This window comes from Podarcis melisellensis (genome assembly GCF_964234715.1).
Source record: "Podarcis melisellensis genome assembly, chromosome: 16".
Lineage (NCBI taxonomy): Eukaryota > Metazoa > Chordata > Lepidosauria > Squamata > Lacertidae > Podarcis > Podarcis melisellensis.
The window spans coordinates 1,542,321-1,565,552 of record NC_138533.1 but is presented as its reverse complement, the minus strand read 5'-3'; the positions used below and the strand labels follow the sequence as shown (position 1 = coordinate 1,565,552).

General features: G+C 45.4%; 2 protein-coding genes and 1 long non-coding RNA gene across 3 annotated transcripts; all 3 read left to right on the top strand.

Moving 5' to 3' along the window:
* Nucleotides 1-3,005: 3,005 nt before the first annotated feature.
* On the top strand, nucleotides 3,006-8,540 carry LOC309359250 (uncharacterized protein). The gene is made up of 4 exons (XM_081892710.1): nucleotides 3,006-3,316; nucleotides 5,125-5,550; nucleotides 7,079-7,384; nucleotides 8,193-8,540. Exons 1-4 carry the CDS (start codon nucleotides 3,244-3,246, stop codon nucleotides 8,216-8,218), a joined length of 831 nt encoding a protein of 276 aa, XP_081748836.1. The 5' UTR covers nucleotides 3,006-3,243; the 3' UTR covers nucleotides 8,219-8,540.
* A 994-nt stretch (nucleotides 8,541-9,534) lies between these two features.
* Nucleotides 9,535-11,402, top strand: LOC309358734. The gene is made up of 3 exons (XR_014163536.1): nucleotides 9,535-9,663; nucleotides 9,814-9,944; nucleotides 10,941-11,402. It is a non-coding gene; the product is annotated as an uncharacterized lncRNA (long non-coding RNA).
* A 4,521-nt stretch (nucleotides 11,403-15,923) lies between these two features.
* Nucleotides 15,924-20,840, top strand: LOC309358845 (uncharacterized protein). Its single transcript, XM_081892117.1, has 5 exons — nucleotides 15,924-16,226; nucleotides 16,344-16,430; nucleotides 17,663-17,965; nucleotides 19,048-19,196; nucleotides 20,361-20,840. The coding sequence occupies exons 1-5, from the start codon at nucleotides 16,160-16,162 to the stop codon at nucleotides 20,553-20,555; spliced, it is 801 nt and encodes a 266-aa protein (XP_081748243.1). The 5' UTR covers nucleotides 15,924-16,159; the 3' UTR covers nucleotides 20,556-20,840.
* The last annotated feature ends 2,392 nt before the right edge of the window (nucleotides 20,841-23,232 follow it).

The window sequence follows — 23,232 nt, the reverse complement described above, 5'->3', positions numbered from 1 at the left end:
GTGGATCTCTTTAGCCATATCTTCCAACACCTGAGTCCCTCCAAAGATGCCCAAATTGGTTTCTGCCTTGGCCGAATCCAGTGCGCAGCTCTAACGAGAGGGGGCCTTTTAATCACAAAACGCATCGTCCATGTATTTAAGTCACTTCCACAAGCTAAGAGAAGAGCCTGTACATTGGGCATCTTCGAAGGAGAGTTTGGCCCCCCCAAAAAAGCAAAAACCACAAACCCATGGCTACAACAATGGTATAAGAAAATATCATGACCTCCAAATGCACAATGCAAAAAATCCACAAAGTAGTCTGCTGTGTGCCAGCAAAGTTTAATAATGCCTTCCTGTAAAAAAAAGAACTGGATTCTGTATAGATATGACACCAAGGAGTAAAAGAGTTATCACATTCATTCTAATCCCTGATTTTCTTTTCCATTAGGTTACAAGATCAAATATATACATCTCCCTCCTTTATTTTCGCTCTTTATAGTGTGGGTCTGTGGCACATTGTTGCAACCACTCTCTGGGCTTTGGAGTAGTTAGAGATTTTAGAGATTCCTTTACGCTTTAGGTCTAAGGCGCGTATGAATTGGATGATTTGCTGCCCCCATACTCATGTCTCCCTGAAGCAGCATCTATATATTCTGTCTCTCTTCATTTCATGTATTCCTTATTTCCTGGAGTGTGTGGCTTATTTATGGAGCATAAGATTAAGCGTAAACACATATTCATGACAGACACCCATGCCGAGATTTCCTCTTGGAATTGTTTCGGAATTGTTTGCAGAATACACCAGCCTGCTGGACATGCATGCGTGTTGAGATATACACCTCACAACAACCTGAGAGGGACTGTCTTTCTCCTCATCCACACGGAGTTTATGCAAGCACGGGCTTGGCAAGTTGGATCCTCTTAACAGAGGGTCCATGTTGTGCTCGGCCCCTGAAACTCTTCCCCAACTGTATTGAGGGTGGGGCTTGCCCTGCTCCAAGCTAGTGGTGCCACAGTTATGCCACTGGCCTTTAGCCAGTCAGCATTGTGGCAAAGGTTGGGGGTTGGCAGTGTGACGTAGGAACCTCCTTTTACTTCACGCTGCCGAACACCCGCCCACCCACCTGTTAATTAGGTCATATTTAGCCTTGGGATGCGTTTGGCGCTGTGGTTTAAACCACAGGGCCTAGGAGTTGCCGATCAGAGGGTCGGCGGTTCGGATCCCCATGATGGGGTGAGCTCCCATTGCTCAGTCCCAGCTCCTGCAAACCTAGCAGTTCAAAAGTGCCTCAAAGTGCAAGTAGATCAATAGTTACCGCTCTGATGGGAAGGTAAATGGTGTTTCCGTGCGCTGCTCTGCTTCGCCAGAAGTGGCTTAGTCATACTGGCCACATGACCCAGAAGCTGTACGCCGGCTCCCTCGGCCAGTAAAGCGAGATGAGCGCCGCAACCCCAGAGTCGGCCATGACTGGACCTAATGGTCAGGGGTCCCTTGACCTTTACCTTTGGCCTTGCTTTGGACTTCAGTTGGTCACCTGTTTTGGAACGCAGGCTGGGTATAATTTTTTCCCAGTGTGACAGATTGGCTGTGGCCACTTGGTTTTTGCCTACCTCTCAGCAATCGTCACAACTTTGTACGGTTTGGTGGTTAGGCATTGGTTTAGGGGAATGTGGGGAGGGGGCCATCACCTGCCCCTCCAATGAATAGGGTATTCCGTTAAAGGAATATGGGGGTCTGGATCTCGTCCGAAGCCTGGAGAGGGGCTAGGGCCATGTCAGGACCCCCGGGAACCCAGTCAATATACACTGACAGAGCTCCCCCTGCTGGTTGTTTACCCTTCCAGGCTTCCTGAAGGGTGGGGCAGGAGCCAGATATAGTTCTGATACCAATGCCTAAGTCAATACCAGTCACATTTGTGTACAGTGGTACCTCGCAAGACGAATGCCTCGGAAGATGAAAAACTCGCAAAACGAAAGGGTTTTTCATTTTTTGAGTTGCTTCGCAAGACGGATTTCCCTATGGGCTTGCTTCGCAAGACGAAAACGTCTTGCAAGTTTGTTTCCTTTGTCTTGCGAGTTTGTTTCCTTTTTATTAAAACTGTGCATTCACTTCGAGGAGCAACTCATAGCACGTGGTGCGGTGTCGTAGCCTTTTTTGAGGTTTTTGAAGACTTTGGTGCTTTTTGAAGCTGTTCCAAAGTCCATGCTTCACAAGATGAAAAAATCGCAAGACTAAAAAACTCGCGGAACGAATTAATTTCGTCTTGCGAGGCACCACTGTATTCAATAAAGTTGTGGCCAAAATTTGCCCATTAAGATTTAAATTAAATTCTTTCTCCTAAATAAAGACTGTGTCTTTATTTCCATGAGGGATGGGTTTGGGGGCTCGGAGCACAACCAACGCTTAATTTAAGGCCAAATTCTTCTTGATTCAGATCCTACAATCTGAAGGATATGAGGAAGCCTTTCGTCACACAATGCATAATTCATTTTATGCTGAACTCACTTCCCCAATCACACAGGGGGACCATTAACTGGAGTGGCTTTAGAAGAATGTACATTAAATAAAAAGAGGAGGGGTTTATGCTGAAAGCTATTAGCAATCACAGCTGTTGTGCAGACCCTCCCTTTACAGGAGAAAATAACTTGGAGCAACTTGGAGCTGAGAGGGCTTGCAAAAAGGTTTAGGGCAGCTTTAATTCACAGATATAAATGCTGCTCTTCACAAGTGTTTCTCCTGGGGTGGGGAGTTTCTGGGTAATAAACCATTTAAAATATTCAGGAGAAGTAACTGCAAAATAATAAAAGCAGCTGCTTGGTTTCAACAGTAAGTGGCTTCAAAGCCAAGGAGCGAAAAGTGAGAGGGAAAGATATACAGCGTCACTTAAAAACAGAGAGCAGATCTGAAAGCTCGTTATGTTTATTGGATAGTGAGGCTGCATAAGAGTTAAATGTTGCTGATATTCCACAGATGCTTTTCAAATGGGGTCACGTGGTTTCATGGAAGGAGGTGACGTAACTGATATGTACTCGCTAACCCCAGATTTCTCTTGAAGGGCTTGGCAGAGGATTTCCTGCTTGAAGGAACGACTGGAAATGACAGAAGAAAACTCTTATTGATATCGCCAGACTCTCTCCTGCATTGCTACTTTCAGAGAGCAGAATCCAAGGAGTGTGCTGCAAACAGGGTGAACCAACTCCGTTCTGCTTGCCACTCACTCTGTGAACCACGTCCAAGACCTGCTGCGTCGCCCGACAAAAATGGCAATGGATGTCACTCACAGAAGCCTTCCTGTTTTTCTCACCTTTGCCCTACTGATCTCTTCTTCCTTTGGTAAGTCCTTCAAAACTGGTGGGCATGGAGGCAGGAATTCCATTCAGTTCTCAGCTGAAGCCAAATCTATCAGAATGGGACCTGAAAGGCTTCCAGCCTTTAAAGTGTTCATTAGGATGAGAGATCAGTTGTTGAACCACTTTGGGAGTTGTAGTTCTGTGTAGGGAAAGGGGGATCTCTTAAGAAAACCTCAGCACCAACAATGATCATAGGATTCTTTTTTGGGGGAACAATTTAGGGTTTCCAGATGTCCTCTTTGTCCAGGACACACCCTCTTTTTCATGGGTTGAGTCGTCATAGTGATCCGTAGCTAAATGTAGAAGTTGGCCAATGTGTCCTCTTTTTAGCCCTTCAAAATATGGTAGAAAATGTTACGACTTTGAATGTCTTATATAACAGAGTCTCCAAGTGCTCCTATTTAGCCTTGGCACTTGTGGATAGCAATAAGCGATCCCACTTTGATTCTGTGCCATGGGAAATCGTGGTTTAAGCTGGGGCCATAACATTGCTGCTACCTTGGCTCCCGTTCTTCTCCTATACAAACTATGAAAATATCTCTCCTTTAAATTGGAACCTACAACTAATCCAGAATGCAGCAGCTAGACTGGTGACTGCAAGTGGCCGCCGGGACCATACAACACCGGTCCTAAAGGATCTTCACTGGCCCCCAGTATGTTTCAAAGCACCAAATACCAAAGTGTTGGTGCTGACCTTTAAAATCCTAAACGGCCTGGGTCCAGTATACCTTAAGGAGCGTCTCCACCCCCATCATTCAGCCTGGACACTGAGGTCCAGCACCAAGGGCCTTCTGGCAGTTCCCTCCCTGTGATAAGTGAAGTTACAGGGAACCCAGCAGAGGGCCTTCTCGGTGGTGGTGCCCTCCCTGTGGAACGCCCTCCCAGCAGATGTCAAGGAAATAAACAACTACCTGACTTTTAGAAGACATCTGAAGGCAGCCCTTTATTAGGATGCTTTTATTGTTTGACGAGTGGCTTCGGAAACTCAGCATATGGGTGGGGTATAAATAATGATATTATTATTAATAATAATTATTACTGCATGTTTGCTTAAAAGTAAGTCCCGGTAGGCCTGCCCTTTCCCCCTTATTGTCAGTGCATATATATAGGGGATGAGACAGATGTTGAATAGAACGCCCCTATTTTCATCTCAGAAAAGTTGGAGAGTTTGATATAAATGTGGCCTGTAACTGTTTTGAAAATGACTCCCCCACGTTGACATTCTGGACAGAGATGTTGCTTAGGGCTCCTTCATTTTTATTTTTTATTAGGTTTTCCACAATTATAACAAATATCACATAACAGAACAACAAACAAAAACAAAAACAAAAAAGCACGTCAAAGAAGAAAACAATTACAGAAACATCATCCTACCCACCACCACAACAAATAAACGATAAAAACGAACTTAATTCTTTAAAAGCCCAACTTTATGTACATATTGATTGACTTCCTCTAGTCCCTCCCTTCTGAGTTTCCTTGTATCTGCATGTAACAGCTTTCCAATATCATTACTAAACAAAAAATATTTTCAATTGTAGGAGGAAGCACTGGTGAAGAAAGTGGGGTGCGGTGGGTGCCCTTGAAGCCCCCCTCGGGTGTCATCCCAGGGGGAGTGCACCCCCCGGGATGCTAGCCCCACGCCCGTGGGCGGCTAGCCCTGCCCTAATGGGGTACACAACATGTGCGCCGCTTTGGGTGCTGGAGCAACTAGCCCTGCCTCTGGGAGGAACAGTGGGGTATATATTCCATATGCAGACAACATTGGCGCCCCTCTTTGTTTCCCCAAAGGCACTACAGGTGAAGCATCAATGAATGCATCCCAGCATGTGAAAGGAGTCGTGGGAGGACAGGTCTCCTTTCCTGTAAAGGTCCCCCCGGGGAAACCAGTGGAGAAAATCGAATGGGACGTCATTAGCCCTGTAAGCGGAGCACCCTATCGCCTTTGTGAATTCAGAGACTGGAAGCTGAAGAAGTCAAATTTCAGCACGTGGATGGCAACATGGATGAACCTACAAGGTCATAGGTTATTTGGGGAAAATGATTTTGTGACTAATGTAATGTCGGGGCACATATTTGGACGTCGGCTGCTGATGGCTGACAGGACCACTCTTATAATCAGGGAGATGGAGAGGTGGGATGCTGTAATCTATAAAGCTCGTGTCTGGTTTGATGCAGAACAGTTTGAAGACCACTTTTTTAACGTGACTCTTTACGGTAAGCAATTGTTTTTCTCCATTCTTGAGTTTGTGCTGGAGCTGAGCATGGAAAAGGATGGTCATCGGATGAAATGGGGAACCTTTTTCAGACCATAGGCACCATCTCTGATGGGACCTGGGCGCCTCGGGACCCACAGAATTTCGACTGTGGGATCCCAGCTGGGTGACAAAAACGTGCCGTGCATGCGATGTCACACAAAGCAACATAGGCACCATCTTGACGGGGCACATCTGCAGCCTCAGTTGGCAGAGGTCCCATGGCAGAGGCCCTGGCCCGGTCACCGCCATGGTGCTGGTGAGTCAGCGGAGGCATGGCAGGGGGCAGAGGGAAGTGGAGGCGGAGCGCTGTGCGTGCGACATAATGTCATGACATCACATCGCACGCAAGCACCCCACTGAGCACCCACATCAACACCTCTGTTTCAGACTGAGGGCCACAATTCCTCCTAGGGAATCTTCTTGGGGCCACATGGTGGTGGTGGGAGGGTGGAAAGTAGGCGGAGTAATGAATGTGACTCTTACCTTTGTAGAGTTGGCCAATATCTACACAGCCTCTCAAACTCACACCCATGTCTAACCCTCCATCCATCCAAGCAAGCAAGCAAGCATCATTTTCAGAGTTGAAGGATATATTGAAGGAGCTGGGACTATTTAGCCTGGAGAAGAGATGACTGAAAGGTGAGACGATAGCCATCTTCAAATATCTGAAGGGCTACGGTGTAGAAAAAGTAACAAGCTTGTTTTCTGCTGCTCCAGAGGGGAAGACACAAACCAAAGTGGTGGATGTCCCCTTCATTAGGGGCTTTTAAGCAGAAGCTGAATGGCCAGCCGCCAGGGATTAGTTGGCTGGGATTTCTGCATTGTAGGACTTGGACTAGATGATCATTGGGCTCCCTTCCAGCTCTTCAATTCTATGATTGTATTATTCCATCAAGGCAAATCACACTCAAGCAAAGTGTGGAGCAGAGGGGATGCCTGTGTTGGAAAAATGCCCGAGAAGGCTACCACCTTCCCAAGACACCGGGACATCTCTCCGATGGGCACTCTCTGGCTGTAAATCTTCCTCAGTCCAGAGGGACAGGTGGTAAGCGACCCCTCTCTCCAGAGAGGAGCACGCTCATCTTCTGGCATCTCATTGCAGAAGAAAGAGACAATCAGTAGATCTAAACTACTTTATTTACAGTCTATATACAAAGAACCCATCAGCATGTCTGTGCTCTCTCAGCAGCAGTACAGAACAGCATCACACACAGAAGTGAAACAAAACTCTCCAACAATCCTGAGACTTCCTGTCTCATGCCCTCAGACACTCACATGATATAAACAACCATAGTGCTACTACTGAGCAGCTTGGGTGGATAAATATCTTAACAGCCTGGGGGTGGCCTTGAGAGAGTCCCATGGACCAGATACAGAGGCCCAGGGGGGTCCATTTTCCCCTGGTCCTGAGGTTCCCCCATTGCTGCCCTACACACTTAGTCACAGCCAATGAGGCACAAACCTCACATGACTTTTGTGTTGAACAGATCCAGCACCACAACCAAGGATCAACTATTATGATTTGATCAAGACTCCAAAGGGATGTGATGTGACCCTGAACTGCCAGACATATGAAACAGGAACATACAATATCTCCTGGGAAAACGTGAGAGCTTCAGATAGTTTCTCATTTTCTGACAACGGCAGCAATCTCCATGTCTCCTGGAGAAAAGACTCTTCCCATTCCATCATCACCTGCCTGGTCCGCAATCCGGCAGATCAAAAGAAAGCTTGGTTTGACTTGCGCAGAATCTGCCAGGATTATGAACGTCATGCAGTTGAAAGTCATAAAGGTGAGCAATCTTTTTTTTTAATGATATTTTATTAAATTTTTAACAAGAAAAAAGTTGCAAGACAATAAACAAGAAACACAAGAAAAATACAAAAACCAAAGTTTAACATAGAAAGAAAAAGAAAAATTAAAAAAACAAAATTCCCTCTTTTTAATTTCTCACCGTTCATTTACTTATTTTCCTGACTTCCTCACACCTCCCTTTTTTGTATTCCATTTAGAAATGGGTTCAGCAAATTCATATCTTATTTGTTTATCCTTAATTATTTTTCCTCACATATTATAGCTTCAAATTGGTTCAGCAAATTCATATCTTATTTGTTTATCCTTAATTATTTTTCCTCACATATTATAGCTTCAAATTTTCATCTAATACCAATCTATTCTTGCATATTCTTATTTTGCCTTATCACTAGAACCCCTTCATTTCATTTCAACGTCATCAACATTCAAAAATTTTACAGTACTTCTGTAAATAGATTTTAAATTTCTTCCAATCTTCTTCCACCAACTCTTCTCCCTGGTCCCGGATTCTGCCAGTCATTCCCGCCATTTCCATATAGTCCATTACTTGCATCTGCCATTCTTCCAAGGTGAGTAGGTCTTGTGTCTTCCAGTGCTTTGCGATGAGAATTCTTGCCGCTGTTGTAGCATACATAAAGAAAGTTCTATCCTTCTTTGGCACCAATTGGCCGACCATGCCCAAGAGAAAGGCCTCTGGTTTCTTCAGGAAAGTATATTTAAATACCTTTTTCATTTCATTATAGATCATCTCCCAGAAAGCCTTAATCCTTGGGCACGTCCAGAAGGTGAGCAATCTTTCCTCCCACCCTAAATTATCCAGAGATGCTGCTTGGGCCAGTGAACAATTACCATATCCTTAAGGGATGGAAAATCAAGGACAGGTGCACAGACATGCAGAGCATTTTTAAAAAAATACCTGAAGGAAAACACAAATGGGAAACATCCTGACTTCTGTTAAAAGTTGCTCACACAATTTCTCAGGGCACACAGAAAGCTGCTTCTTACAGAGTCAGAACTCTGGGCCATTTAGCTTAGCATTGTCTACACGGACTGGCAGCAATGGTTTTCCGGGGTTTAAGACAGTGAGTCCCTTCCACGCCTTCTAAGGAATTGAGGCTGGAAACTGGGGGTGCTTCACCCAGTGGCGTAGCGTGGGGGGTGCAGGGGGGGCCGGCCGCACCGGGCGCAACATCTGGGGGTTAGGGTTAGGGGCCGCAAATCCAAGGGTTAGGGGGCGCAAATTACTTGCCTTGCCCCGGGTGCTGACAACCCACACTACGCCACTGGCTTCACCCTTTAAAGCACCGTCAGTCTCTCAGCAGCGTGGAGCTAAAGCAAGAAAGACTTTCTGCTCCTCCGTTCCCCTCTGTTCCAGGCAGTAGTATTTGGGGACTGGAGCAATCCGTGATGGAGTGGACATGGGGGGATTTTGGTAGGATCATGGGGAGAGGATGGGACACAGGGTTGAGGTGGCAGGGAGGTGGGGTAGAAGGAGCTGTGATGGGAGGGCTGGGGGTGGAAGGAGGTATGGCAAAATGGCTGAATCAACTGTGAGGGATGGTTACCAGGGTGAGGTCCATAGGGTGGTTGCAAGTGGGTAGGGGTTGGCATGGAGGTGGAGGGGGAGTTAGGGCAGTTGGTGATCAATGGGGGCAGGGATGGCAGCCCCTAACAATATATAGTTTTCCAAAGCTTTCAATAACCGGCAACCATTTCTCAATGTAGCATTTTAAACATGTAAGTGAAACAACCAGAACCGGAAACTCAGAATTTCTCTAATTTCCCACCCTCATGAAGTTCAGTTAAAGACCTCTCTGAGAAAACATGTGAACAGCTTAATGACCCCTTGTCATATTGATAGATTGGCTTTCTCATGGGACGAGCTGACAATTCATTTTATGCTAAGGACAATTATCAGATGATCGTAGGAGAAATATTGCGTGAAGGAGCTTACAAACATGACTTTGGCCGTTATGGAATTTCCCTACAAATGAAACCGATTGGCATTTTCACTTATTCTCTGTTATTTATTCTGTTGCTCTTGGTCACATGGGGGGCAGAGGTCACTTTGGCAGCAGCTATTATGTTCTTGTTCCAATAGGTTCTTCTTATTTATTTATTTATTTTTTGTTCCAGGCAGCTTTCCACAAAATATCCCATGGGGTATCATACTGGGTTTTCTTGTACCCCTTATATGTATTTTGGTGGTGATCTGCAGGTGTTATGAGGCGGGGAAATCCAATCAGAGGAACACAGGTAGAACCCTCTCTATTACTCTTCCTTCCATCTCAACTGTGATGAAGGCTCCCTGCCAAATATGTTCCCACCTTCCATTTGTGTATCCTGGAAGACAGGGATTGGTCATTGCCAAGGACTAAAGAACATGTCTCATGTTGCACTCTGCAGATATTCCCTCTGTGGCACAAGAGGAGATGGTGTACCGTCCGCCACCCGAGAACCCAATGATGAACCGCCTTTTGATGGTCTTTGCACCTGACAGTACAGCAATGAGCCCCCCTACCTATGATGAGGTCCAGGTGAGATTCGTATGTCAAGAAAATAAGGGGTGATGGTTCGGTGCTACTGTTACGTGTCACCGCCATCTCAAGAGTAGTGAGAGACTTCAGGGGTTTTGGAAGAAGAAGAAGAAGAAGAAGAAGAAGAAGAAGAAGAAGAAGAAGAAGAAGAAGAAGAAGAAGAAGAAGAAGAAGAAGAAGAAGAAGGGGAGGAGGAGTAAGAAGATTTAAAACAATATTGTCTGACTAAAGCAGAAGAGCACAGCCAAACTGTTATTAGCTTAATTGTGATGAGAGATCCAGGAACCTGTAACAACAACAACAATAATAATAATGATAATTTTTTTATTTATACCCTGCCCTTCCCGGTTCAGAAAACTGGCTAACAACAAATTTAAAACACTTAATTGATGCAACAAAAAACAGCATAAAATACAGTATAAAACATGAATATCAATAAATTCAGAATTCAAAAATCAATTTAGGGGGGAAATCCATCCAATAAACATTAGCTGATCACCAGGGCTAGCTGGCTAAATTAGTCCTATTTGAGCAAAGAGACCAGGGGAGAATTAGCGATCCCAGAGCAGGTAATCTTCATAAAAAAGGGAGGGGGAGGGAAGGAAGGCGAATAAAAGATCAGGCTAATTTCAAATTGAAAGCCAGGTGGAATAGCTCTGTCTTACAGGCCCTACAGAAGGAGCTTAAATCCTGCAGGGCCCTGGTCTCCTGGGGCAGAGCATTCCACCGGGTTGGAGCCATCACTGAGAAGGCCCTGGCCCTGGTGGAGGATAATCTGACTTCCTTAGGGCCCAGGACCTCTGACCTATGGTTATTCATGGACCTTAAGCTATCCCTAAACACTTGAACTAAGAGATATAGTTGAGTCATCTGCCTTTTGCTGAATTTGTGGCTGAGTTGGTGGTTTAGGTGAGTTCCAATGCTCTTTCAGGAGCTGCTTCCCACAGTCCCCTGCACCGTGTTGTTTAACTGCTCCTCTTTCTCCTCCACCTGCAGGCTGACCGGAATGGAGCAGAAGGTACATTGTGCTCAGAACCACCAGCCTGTGATTCCCTCTCTGATTGCACCGCGTCTGCCCCTGATGCCTGTGACTGCAGCTGTGACTGCAGCTAACTATCCTGGATTCAGAGCTGAGGACCCGACTGAAGAAACTGAGTGACTGCCAGACAAGCTGGGGGAGATGGCCGACACCGCCACCACCCACCCTGTTGGAGAACACTGTCTGAAAAAGGTCATGGGCCAAGGTGAAAATCAAGAAGAGGAACTTTTCTCTGACTTCTCTGATCCTGTGGCTTCAATGGAAAAGCATCATTTGGCTTTCCTCATCTCCCCCTCCTGGGACCCTCATAAAGAGGAAATGCTGCCTGGGTCTTTGCTTTTAGCAACTAATCTTCATAAACATTGCTGTCTCCAGCTGTGAAGGCAGAACCACTCTCTGGGGTTCTATTTCATATCTACATGAAGGTGGTTTGACAGCTACGGCCATACCCAGACCATGAAAGCCTTGCTTCATATACTTCAAGTCTGGATTGCTGCAACGTGCAGGTTTCCTCTCTTGATATGGAAGCTGCAGTTGTTGCAGAATGCTGCAGCATGATCACTGATAGGTGTGTGGCTTTGTCAGCACAAACGCCCCCTTTTCAGAGCTCTGCACTGGTTGCCAATTGGCCAATGTCCTGCCAACTTCAAGGTGTTCATATTAGGACTGGCAATGGCTGTTTTGTGCATGACCAAAGCAACACCTTGATGGGGTGGTGGCATAACGGGGCATAGGTAAAAGTAAAGGGACCCCTGACCATTAGGTCCAGTCGTGGCTGACTCTGGGGTTGCAGTGCTCATCTCGCTTTATTGGTCATGGGAGCCGGCATACAGCTTCTGGGTCATGTGGCCAGCATGACTAAGCCGCTTCTGGCGAACCAGAGCAGTGCACGGAAACATTGTTTACCTTCCTGCTGGAGTGGTACCTATTTATCTACTTGCACTTTGACATGCTTTCAAACTGCTAGGTTTGCAGGATCTGGGACTGAGCAACAGGAGCTCACCCCATTGCGGGGATTCGAACTGCCAACCTTCTGATCGACAAGCCCTAGGCTCTGTGGTTTAACCCACAGCACCACCCGCATCCCTTATAACAGGGCATTGTGGGAGGTAAAAGCGCATATTGGGGTTGGATTGGGCTGGGCTGCATGGCACTGCAGCGTGAGATGACCCAGAACACAATCCCCGTGCAAATTGGGAGTTGCCTGTATATAAAACCCTTAACAGCTTGGGAGCAGTTTACATACAAAACCGCCTTACCTCACATATGCCCACTCATCCGCTTCGATTGGCAGATTTGCACTAGTACAGGTGCCCCACAATATCAGCCCTGTGGGTGTAAGAACTCAACCCTATAGCATGGCAGAGCTTGCACTTTGGAACTCCCTGCCTGTATAACTCAAGCAGGTGCCTTCACTGTCGTTTATAAAGACACTGAACAACAACATCACTTTTAATCTGTTTCAGTATTTTAACTTTTGTCTGTTTTAAAGGCGGGCTGCATTTTATCTTTTGCAAACCGCTTTGAGGTGCTACCAAATGCATAGCCTCCAACATGTCAAGGCGGGGGAAAAATGGGCCACTGTGCTGCTGCTCTGTGGGAAAATGGGATGTTCCAGTTTTAATGGGACAGTTGAGGGCATCTGAAGTAGCAACAGCTTTTCTTCCAAATGAAGAAGTTATATTATTATTATTATTATTATTATTATTATTATTATTATTATTATTTATTTTATCTATCTATTATAACTATTCTTTTTTAAAATGTGATGCTTATTGTTGTTATAATATTATGTAAATTGCTTGTGAAGTCTGCCTGAAAAGCGGTATATAAATTCTGCAAATAATAATAATGCAGATCTATCTTTTGAAACCTCAGGCACTACAGTGTTAACTGGTGTATTTATTTTTGAAATAAAGAAAATATATGCCTTCAGATGATTGGGCCTTCTGACTGCAGGGGCAGATGGGAGTTGTAGCAGAAAATGTCTGGAGGGAAGAGAAAGAAGTTTACCACTCAATGAAGATTAAACTTCCCTCCAGAAGCTCAAAAGAGGACTCTTAAATGGGGTCCCTTAAAAAGGGTGTTAGGTAAATTCAAAATGGAGGAGGAGTTGTTGAAAGCTCTTAGTGGAAATGTGGACCTTCCACTGACAGAGGCATTCTACCTCCCAACTTTTCCTTCTCTTGTGAGGAATCCTATTCAGAATAAGAGAATTTCCCTTTAAAAAAAGGGAAATGTTGACAGCTATGCTACCTCCAGATACCAGATACTACAGGGTTGTATAACTAAAGAGCACTCTTGATTTCATACTCTCCCTTTTGTGTGTTATTTTAACTAATCCATGCAATTTAATGCACACGTTTTACTAATGGACACATATTGTCCACAATTGTTGGTTGAGGAACTCTACTGCAAAGTTCACCCTGAAATCCAAAGGGTAGCTGTGCTTCAATTCACGTTTTCTTTCAGGAAGCGAGAAAGGCTTGTAAAAATTAAAGACTGCTACATTCAGTGATTTAAGACAACAGCTGCAATGTGACCCTGCAGTGTCGTGCATATGGAGAAGAAACATTCAAAATCATATGGAAAAGAAATAAGGCCTCCGGGTTCTGGAGTTTTGGCTAAGAATGAACTTTCTGACAATGTCAGGACTCTCTGTATCTCCTGGCGAAAAGCTTCTAATGACTCCACGTTCACCTGCATGGTCAGCAATTCTGAAGATCAAAAGGAAACCTCACTTGACATGCTCAAAATCTGCACAAGTGATAGAGGTGAAAAATGTATTCTTCCCCCCACCCCACATTTCTGAGAGGTGTTGCTTAGGGTGGTGAAAACTTGGGGTATCTCTAAAAAAGCATCAAGGAATCAAGGAGAAGTATGTAGGCACGCAGAGCATTTGTGGTTTTTGAAACTAAATGGAAACAGGATTGGAAAACCTCCATCCTCCTTCTGCTGGAAGTTGTGACAAGCACAGAAAAGACCCACCATTTCTCAGCTACACAGGAAACTGCCTTACACGAAGTCAAACCATCTAGTTCACTATTGTCTACACTGATTGGCAGTGGCTCTGCAAGGTTTAAGGCTGGGAGTTGCTGCCAGCCCTTTTCTGGAGATGCCATCAGGGGTTGAGCCTGTGAACTTCATCCATTGAGCTATGGCCCTCACCCCTTCTCCTCCCCATCTCCCTCCCCCATTCATGTAAATAAAGACAAATGAATTTGTAAAAAATAAATATTTCAGGAAGATACTCACACTCTGTCCGCCACTGCTCTCTCTCTCTCTCTAAAAAAAAACAACCAAGCTGTTCAAACTAGCACCCTTCTTTTCTTCTAGCTACAAAGATTGTGATTTGAGGTGTGGCCTTCAAGGAAGCAGCTCTGAGTGGATTGAGGGCTCAGCTACATTCGTCACAATAATGTGATTTGTATGTGTTTTAAACATGCAACACCAGATGGCGCCAGAAAGCAAGTATTGCTTGAAATTGGATTTCTCATTGTATTTCTTTTGTTTTGATAAAAACGATCCAATTTCTGACTCCAGCATTTCTCCGATGAAAATAGTGACATCCCATTCCATAATGATAATTTTACAATTTATACCCCACACATCTTACTGGGTTGCCTTAATTCACAAAGTCATTGGGTCCAGGATACCGTAAGAGCCTCCTGAACCCTTATGTTTGAGGTCTTGGGTGGGTGTGTCTCTTGTAAGTGCTCCCCAATGGCTCAGAAACACAGTTTGTCTCCACCATCAGCCATTTGCATCCAGTTCTGTGGGCCGATTCTGTGGAACTCCTGGCTGAGAGCAGACAGGCTCCCTCCCTCTCTCCCTCCTAGGTAAGGAACTTTTATTTCAGCGGGGTCCCATTCCCCCCATTTTCATAGTAAATTTTAAGAGACATCACCTTGCCAACAAAGGTCCGTATAGTTCAAGCTCTGGTTTTCCCAGTAGTGATGTATGGAAGTGAGAGCTGGACCATAAAGAAGGCTGATCGCCGAAGAATGGATGCTTTTGAATTCTGGTGCTGGAGGAGACTCTTGAGAGTCCCATGGACTGCAAGAAGAACAAACCTCTCCATTCTGAAGGAAATCAGCCCTGAGTGCTCACTGGAAGGACAGATCCTGAAGCTGAGGCTCCAAGACTTTGGCCACCTCGTGAGAAGAGAAGAATCCTGGGAAAAGACCCTTTGGTCAAACTCATGCTAGTAGCTTTGAGAACACTGTCCCACCATGTCGTCCTCTGTCGTCCCTTTTTCCTTGTGTCCTCCATCTTTCCCAACATCAGGGTCTTTTCCAGGGAGTCTTCTCCTGAGGTGGCCAAAGTATTGGAGTCCCAGCTTTAGGATCTGTCCTTCCAGTGAGCATTCAGGGCTGATTTCCTTAAGAATGGATCGGTTTGATCTTAGCAGAAGTTAAAAAAAAAAATTAAATCTTGATCATTAAAATATAACCTAAAATTATCATTTAAAACCTTAATCATTTTGGTAGTACAGCTTGTTCCCTAAGTTTTATGGCAATCACACAGAATTTGGCCACCCTTAGCATAATCTCTAGATCCTTGTCCTCTACCAGGAGTTTTAGACATTTAAGTTCAGACCCATTTGGAGATTTTTGTATAACAGGAGTGATAAATACCGAGCGTCTATCCCCGAAGAAACGGCAGCGTAATGAGACATGAGAGACAGTTTCCACCTCCATCAAGCTGCAGGGGCAGACTCGTTCCACACACGGTTTACCCTCAAATCTGCCCTGCAATAAGACAGATACAAGAATAAGTGATAATGCCAGATATTAAAACAGGACAGAAAGATACACAGCATCACTAAAAGGACTAGATAGAGAAAGCAGATCTAAAGAACTCATTTTGTTCATTGGATAGCTAGCCTGACTGTAATTTAGGTGTTACTTAACCTTGACTCATACTTTTAAGTACTTGTAAAGTGTTTTTATGGGAGAGCAAGTATGTCACATGGTTCATTTTTATGGCTTCCCAGTCATTAGCCTTACATTTATTTGCAACGGCTTGGCGGATGTTTCTCTGTTGGCACCTGTTCTGTGTTGTAGTTTGCAGATAGCAAAGGAGTGGACTGCAATTGGGGTAAGCCAACCTCTCTCTCCTCCTCGCCTCTCCAGGAAACACTGAAAGCTCACTTCATTCCCAGAGAGAACCGGCCATGAAAGTCACTCACAGAAGCTTGCTAATCCTTCTTGGATTCCATCTGTTGATCTTCTCTGCCTTTGGTAAATCCTTCAGCGCTGGTAGGGAGGGAGGGAGGGAGAAATTCAGTTTGCAAAAGCAATAGGGGACCTGAAACAGAGCCCTGAACAATATTTCCCACCCTCTTTGTCTCCCTAAAGGCACTTTAAGTCAAGCAGCAGAGAATCCAACCCATCGGGTGAAGAGAGTCCAGGGAGGAAGAGTGGACATCATTCATCCCAGAAACGGTAAGCTTTGTGAGTCCAGAGATGGGGAAATTGGAGAAGCCAGATATCATCTACTGGATATTGGGAGGAGATTGTTGAGGACATGTCAAGGGTGGGGAAAATTTCAGCTGCAAGAATGAACGATAGGTCCTTGCAGCTCATACAGTTGTTAAACTGTGGAACTCATTCCCAGAAGTGACTGTGATGGCCACCAATCTTGACCACTCCATACTTGGTGGCAGTAATGCTTCTGAACACCAGTTGCTGGAAATCACAGGATGGGAGAGTGCAGTTGCGCTTGTCGGTTTCCCACAGTGTGAGAACAGTATGTTGGATTAGACGGGCCACTGGTCTGATCCAGCAGACTCTTCTTATGTCAGGGAGTGACTGTAAATTTCAGGCACTGGTTTGGACATCAGTTTGTGGTTGTGATGGCCTGGGACTCGGGCTCGGATTTGGAACCAGAGGAGTCTCAATCTGCACCAGGTCCTTTGCCTCAGGCAGCATCTGAACCAAGTCTGGGTCCTGATCCTGAAGAGTCCCAGTCTGCACAGGTTCCTCTGCAACAAGCACCAGCTGGGCCGAGTCAGGGGCCTGAGCCTGCCCTGGCTCCAGATGTGGAGATTACCTCATTGCCTTCAGCTGGACCATCATTTACAGCTGCTCCACTACCGGGTGGGTTGGGGGGGGGCTGAGGCGGCCTCTGGGTCTAGTAACCCACCAACACCTCCTGAGCTGCAGAGACTCAGGTCTGAGAGAAGGAGAGACCTGAGTACTCGCAGGAGGAGTGCTCGCCTTCGGGCGAGACAGGGAGGTGAGTGACGAGTGGTGGATCTGATCACACATTCTGAGACCCAGGTTTGTTCCAGGCCAAAGGCAAAATTTGGCAGAGCAACAAATGTGCCTTCTACCTTTTTTGAGTAGGCTAGCTTACACACACAGAGAGAGAGAGAAAGAGAGAGAGAGAGAGAGAGAGAGAGAGAGAGAGAGAGAGAGACTCGTGCACCCCTCTTTATCATCCATCCAAGCAAGCAAGCAAGCGTCATTATCAGTGTTGAAGGATACATCTCAGAAAGACAAAAAGCACTTGTTAGGAGGGCATGGAGCAGAGGGTGTACATGGGTGCAGACCTGAAAGAGTCTCAAGGGCCAACTAGAGAGAACCAGGGCATCAGGTTCCCCATCACTGCCTTACACAGTTAGTGGCAGCCACTGAAGCACAAACTTCATGTAACTTTTGTTTGTATTGAACAGAGCCAGTGCCAGCACCTCAGATACTCCCCCAAAACATCTCCAAGACTCCAGAAGGCTGCAATGTGACCCTGCAGTGCATTGCATCCACAGAAGAAAAGTTTGTTATCTCCTGGGGAAAAGGGAATCCCCCAAGGACCTTAGCTGGAGGTTCAGGTGAATACCAGCTTTCCCACAATGGTAGGGATCTCCATGTCTCCTGGCGAAAAGGTACCAATGACTCCACGTTCACCTGCAGGGTCAGCAGTTCTTCAGAACAAAAGGAAGCCTCAGTTGACATTCTCAAAATCTGCACAAGTGATAGAGGTGAGAAATGTATTCTTCCCCCTACCCCACATTTCTGAGAGGCGTTGCTTGGGGTGGTGAATACTTGGGGTATCTCTAAAAACCAGGGAATCAAGGAGAAGTGTGTGGGCACTCAGAGCATTTGTGGTTTTTGAAACTAAATGGAAACAGGAATGGAAAACCTCCATACTCCTTCTGCTGGAAGTTGTGACAAGCACAGAAAAGACCCACCATTTCTCATCTACACAGGAAACTGCCTTACACAAAGTCCAACCATCTACTTCACTATTGTCTACACTGATTGGCAATGCCTCTGCAAGGTTTAAGGCTGAGAGTCGCTCCCAGCACTTTTCTGGATATGCCAATCAGGGGTTGAGCCAGTGAACTTCATCCATTCAGCTATGGCCCTCACCCCTTCTCCTCCCCATCTCCCTCTCCCATTCACATAAATAAAGACAAATGAATTTGTAATAATAAATATTGCAGGAAGATACTCACACCTTCTGTCCGCCACTGTTCTCTCTCTCTCTAAAAAAAAAAAAACCACAAGCTGTTCAAACTAACACCCACGCCCTTCTTTTTTCTAGCTACAAAGGAAGTGATTTGAGGTGTGGCCTTCAAGGAAGTGGCTCTGGGCAGGCAGTGAATAATAGAAGGTCCCGCTTGCTGGCTTCCATTGAAAGTATCTGGTTGGCCAGTGAGAGGGCATGCATTTGGACTGGATGGGCCCCCTGTGGCCTCTTCTTCTGTTCTTCTAGAACCTCTAGGGTCAGATCTGCACCCTTTTAACATTAAGGAAGGGTTTGTTGAAACAAAATATTTAAAATATCATTCCAGTAGCACCTTAGAGACCAACTAAGTTTGTTATTGGTATGAGCTTTCATGTGCATGCACACTTCTTCAGATACACGAAAGCTTATACCCAGCTTATGCACATGAAAGCTTATACCCAGAATAAACTTAGTTGGTTTCTAAGGTGCTACTGGACAGTTTTCGGTTTTGACAATGTGTTATTGCCATGTCTTTTTTATCCCTTATTTCAAAATCTCTTTTATGCTGCAGTTTTACAGTATATTCCAAGAGACTATTATTGTACATTGCAGGTGGCCTTGGACAAATGATACGTTGGGAGTTCATGTTAATTCTTCTTCTCCCCGTCGTTGCCTGTTTATTGGTGGTCACAATAATCATAGTGAAGAAAAGAAAATCCAGGAAAAGAGAGAGAGATGGTGCCACCTATGTTGATCCCCAGGTGAGATGTGCCACCTCTATTAAGTCTGATTCCTGTCCTTGCTCAGGGCTGGGGCATCTGCTTGTTTGCCCTGTTCCTCATCCTCCTGACTCCCAGTTTCCACTTTTCCTCACCTCTCCTCCTCCTCTGGACTGTGTCCTGTCTCCCACCACCACCAGCCTGGGTCCAAACTGTCCTCTCCTGAACTTTCCTTGGAGGCCACTTGGTCAGGCAATCGCCAGCACTCCTCCTCATCTATCCCTACAATCGTATGGATCTGTGCAGCCTACTAGCAATTAAGAAATATATGGAATTTGTCAGGTATTGTCACTCTAATGGGTAAAAAAGGTAAAGGACCCCTGGACGGTTAAGTCCAGTCAAAGGCAACTATGGGGTTGTGGCACTCATCTTGCTTTCAGGCCAAGGGAGCTGGTGTTTGCCCACAGACAGCTTTCCGGGGCATGCGGCTAGCATGACTAATCTGCTTCTGGTGCAACAGAACACCATGACAGAAACCAGAGCACACAGAAACCCCATTAACCTTTCTGCTACAGCAGTACCTATTTATCTACTTGCACTGGTGTGCTTTCGAACCGCTAGGTTGGCAGGAGCTGGGACAGAGCAATGGGAACTCACCCCGTCACGGGGATTTGAACTGCCCACCTTCCGACTGGCAAGCCCAAGAGGCTCAGAGGTTTAGACCACAGCGCCACCCGTGTCCAATAATGTTGTTTGAAGGATAGGGGGCCCAGATGTTGCCACAACTCCCAGAACAGATGACCCTGCTTCTCTGCCTCCTAAGGCAGTTGGAACCAATGACATGTGCAGTGGGAAAGGGGTCCAGGCCAGCTGGCAAAAACAGCCATGAGTAAGCACAGTAAATGATGCCAATAGAAGCAATTTCGCATTCTGAACTTTCAGCAGTTTATAAGCCAACTTTCAGATGTGGAACAACGTCACCTATGCAGATGGGTGATCCAACAGTCAGTAGAAGCAAACTCCCCAAATACTTGAACTAAGCAGTATAGTTAAGCCATCTGCACTACTCAGATCAAACTGGGCCTGGCCACGGATCAAACCAGGGTTTAGGTGGCCTCCAGTGCTCATAAACTCTTTTAGGAGCTGCGCCCCAGAGTCTACTGCATTGTGTTGTTTAGCTGTTTCTCTTTCTCTCTGAACCTGCAGGTTGACTGGAACAGAGAGGGCTGCTCAGTGAGGCCATCCTGTGAATCCCGAGAACGAGGCCTTGTGTGTTGTCCCCTAGACAACGGTTTCGGCAGGAATCGCGAGGATCGTTGGGACTATGGGATGCACTGGTCGTTCGGGGATGAAGGGGGCCCTGAGTTATGCTGCTGCTTTGGGGTTCGAATGGGTTCCTAGCGGAACCTCCAAGCGTCCCTATTTTCCAGCAACAGTCCTGGATTTACAGAAGCCGTCCCAGTTTCTGATTTGATCCTGGAATGTGCTGCTTTTCCATAGGCTGTCCCTATTTCATCAGAGAAATGTTGGAGGGTATGGAGTTATGTGACTCCTGAGGCAAGGAGATAAGTAACTGTGCAGCCTCTAGAAGACATCTGAAGGCAGCCCTGCATAGAGATGTTTGTTAAAGTTTAATGTTTTATTATGTATGTATGTATGTATGTGTGTGTGTGTATATATATATATATATATATATATATGTAGGTTTTGGTGTCCTCGGGTGTCTTCCCGTGTAAAAGTTGGGGTGTCTAGGCGACGTTTCGACGAGGTCTCACTCGTCATCTTCAGGCTGGTGCTTTCGGCTTCTTGTTACTGGAACAGAGCAGGATCTCAGTGTCTTGACCTCTTGAACTCTTCACAAAGTTCAAGAGGTCAAGACACAAAGACTTTAGCAACTAATCCACACCTAATGACCCACCTAAGTGGTACTCAGGATATCACTCAAGAAATCACTCAGGATATCCCTCAAGTAATTAAGGAACAAAAGAAGAAAAGGCACACTAGCCTGGGAACTTCCTCTCTGCCCAGAACATTGGAGGCTATACACCACACCCCCTCAACAGTATTTATAGGAACTCAAACACTGAGATCCTGCTCTGTTCCAGTAACAAGAAGCCGAAAGCACCAGCCTGAAGATGACGAGTGAGACCTCGTCGAAACGTCGCCTAGACACCCCAACTTTTACACGGGAAGACACCCGAGGACACCAAAACCTACATATATATATATATATATATATATATATATATGCTTTCGTAGATTTTCACGGGTACAGGAATGCAGGTTTTGGTGTCCTCGGGTGTCTTCCCGTGTAAAAGTTGGGGTGTCTAGGCGACGTTTCGACGAGGTCTCACTCGTCATCTTCAGGCTGGTGCTTTCGGCTTCTTGTTACTGGAACAGAGATCCTGCTCTGTTCCAGTAACAAGAAGCCGAAAGCACCAGCCTGAAGATGACGAGTGAGACCTCGTCGAAACGTCGCCTAGACACCCCAACTTTTACACGGGAAGACACCCGAGGACACCAAAACCTGCATATATATATATATATATATATATATATATATATATATATATATATATATAGGAACCTACCCAGTCAGATGGGTGGGGTAGAAATGAATGAATGAATGAGAAAGATGTCCCTGTTTTCATCAGAGAAAATGTTGGAAGGTGTGCCCTAGTACCAGAGCTGATAGTCTTTCAGTGGACCTTCAGAAAAGAAACTCTTTGAAAGCCCCCATTGCCTACAGAAACACTGGTATAAAAAGGTCCCAGACCAGGCTGAAGAATGAAGAGAGTGGCTTTCCTCTGAATCACTGCTAATCACCCATCCTGTTGCCAATGAAGCAAAACATCACCATGGATATTTGAATGGTTTGGGGCAGGGCCATTTAACCAATATTTTCTGCTCCAAGGTGAGTTGTTACACCAACCACTTCTCCCCCATGTTTTGCCACTTGCAGGTGGAATTGCAAAGTAGCAATCAAAATCTAAACATACACCATTCAACAACTTTTCCTGCTTTTTTGTAAATTCTAACCCTCTGAAAGTACTAAGAACCAAATAAAACGTTTAGGTGAATGTCTTTTGGCTGGGAATTTCAAAGCTGAGAAGCATCCAACTATAATTTCTGAATGTCATATTTTAGATTGCTGTGTCCCATTATTCCCAAAGATCACAACTTTTCTCTTTTTTTCTACGCTCTCGCTTCATGAAGGCAACAAGATATGAACTAACTCTGCTAAAAAGCACAAAGCATCCAGCAAGCCCCTTGTGTTATTTCTTCAGTGAGCTGTGTAAAGACTAGGCTTCATTTTCATGCTTTTGTGGTGTAATCAGATGATGAAAGTATTGTCGGGGAAATAGTGTGATTCAAGCCCAATACCTATAAAATCCAGACACCACCCTGTGTCCCATATGCATCATTGCACCTAGAGGTTAATCTTCCCTCGGTAGAATTACTGATCTGGCGTAGGACACTTAACTATTGGCTTCGCCTAAACTCAAATCCCCCCGGTATAATATCCCTAGTGCTGCAAGATTGTCACAAGAGCACCTGGATGAAAATTGTCTATCAAAAACTTCACTCTTGTGGTTTATCACCACAACAGCTACTCACTTTGGGTTTTAGTAAAGCAAACAGTCTCATTTGTCAGCACCTAAATGATATCGAGTGTCAGAACAACTTGGCCACAATAAGGAAATTTTGCCCATGGTATGACTATTTTCCACCTTCCCATTTAGACTCTCTGGCACCCTACCTGCATAACCTAGAAATTCTAAAATACAGACACGCTTGAATATATTGAATATATTGCCCTCAGCTGCACTTGAGGGATGATTCCAACAGATTCCACACAAAAAATGCTTATGTCCCTGTGGAGATGGCAGTACCGAATCGGTGGTGCATGCCCTTCTGGCTTGCACTCTTTATAAAGACTTGAGGAATGAGGTTATCACCCCTCTTTTATTGTCCATTCTGGGTTGCCCAACCACTGCCACAGTGTCCTTTCTCTTGGCAGATCAAGATGAGCAGGTGACAACAATGGTTGCAAGGTTTTTAGCTGGGGCAATCAGAA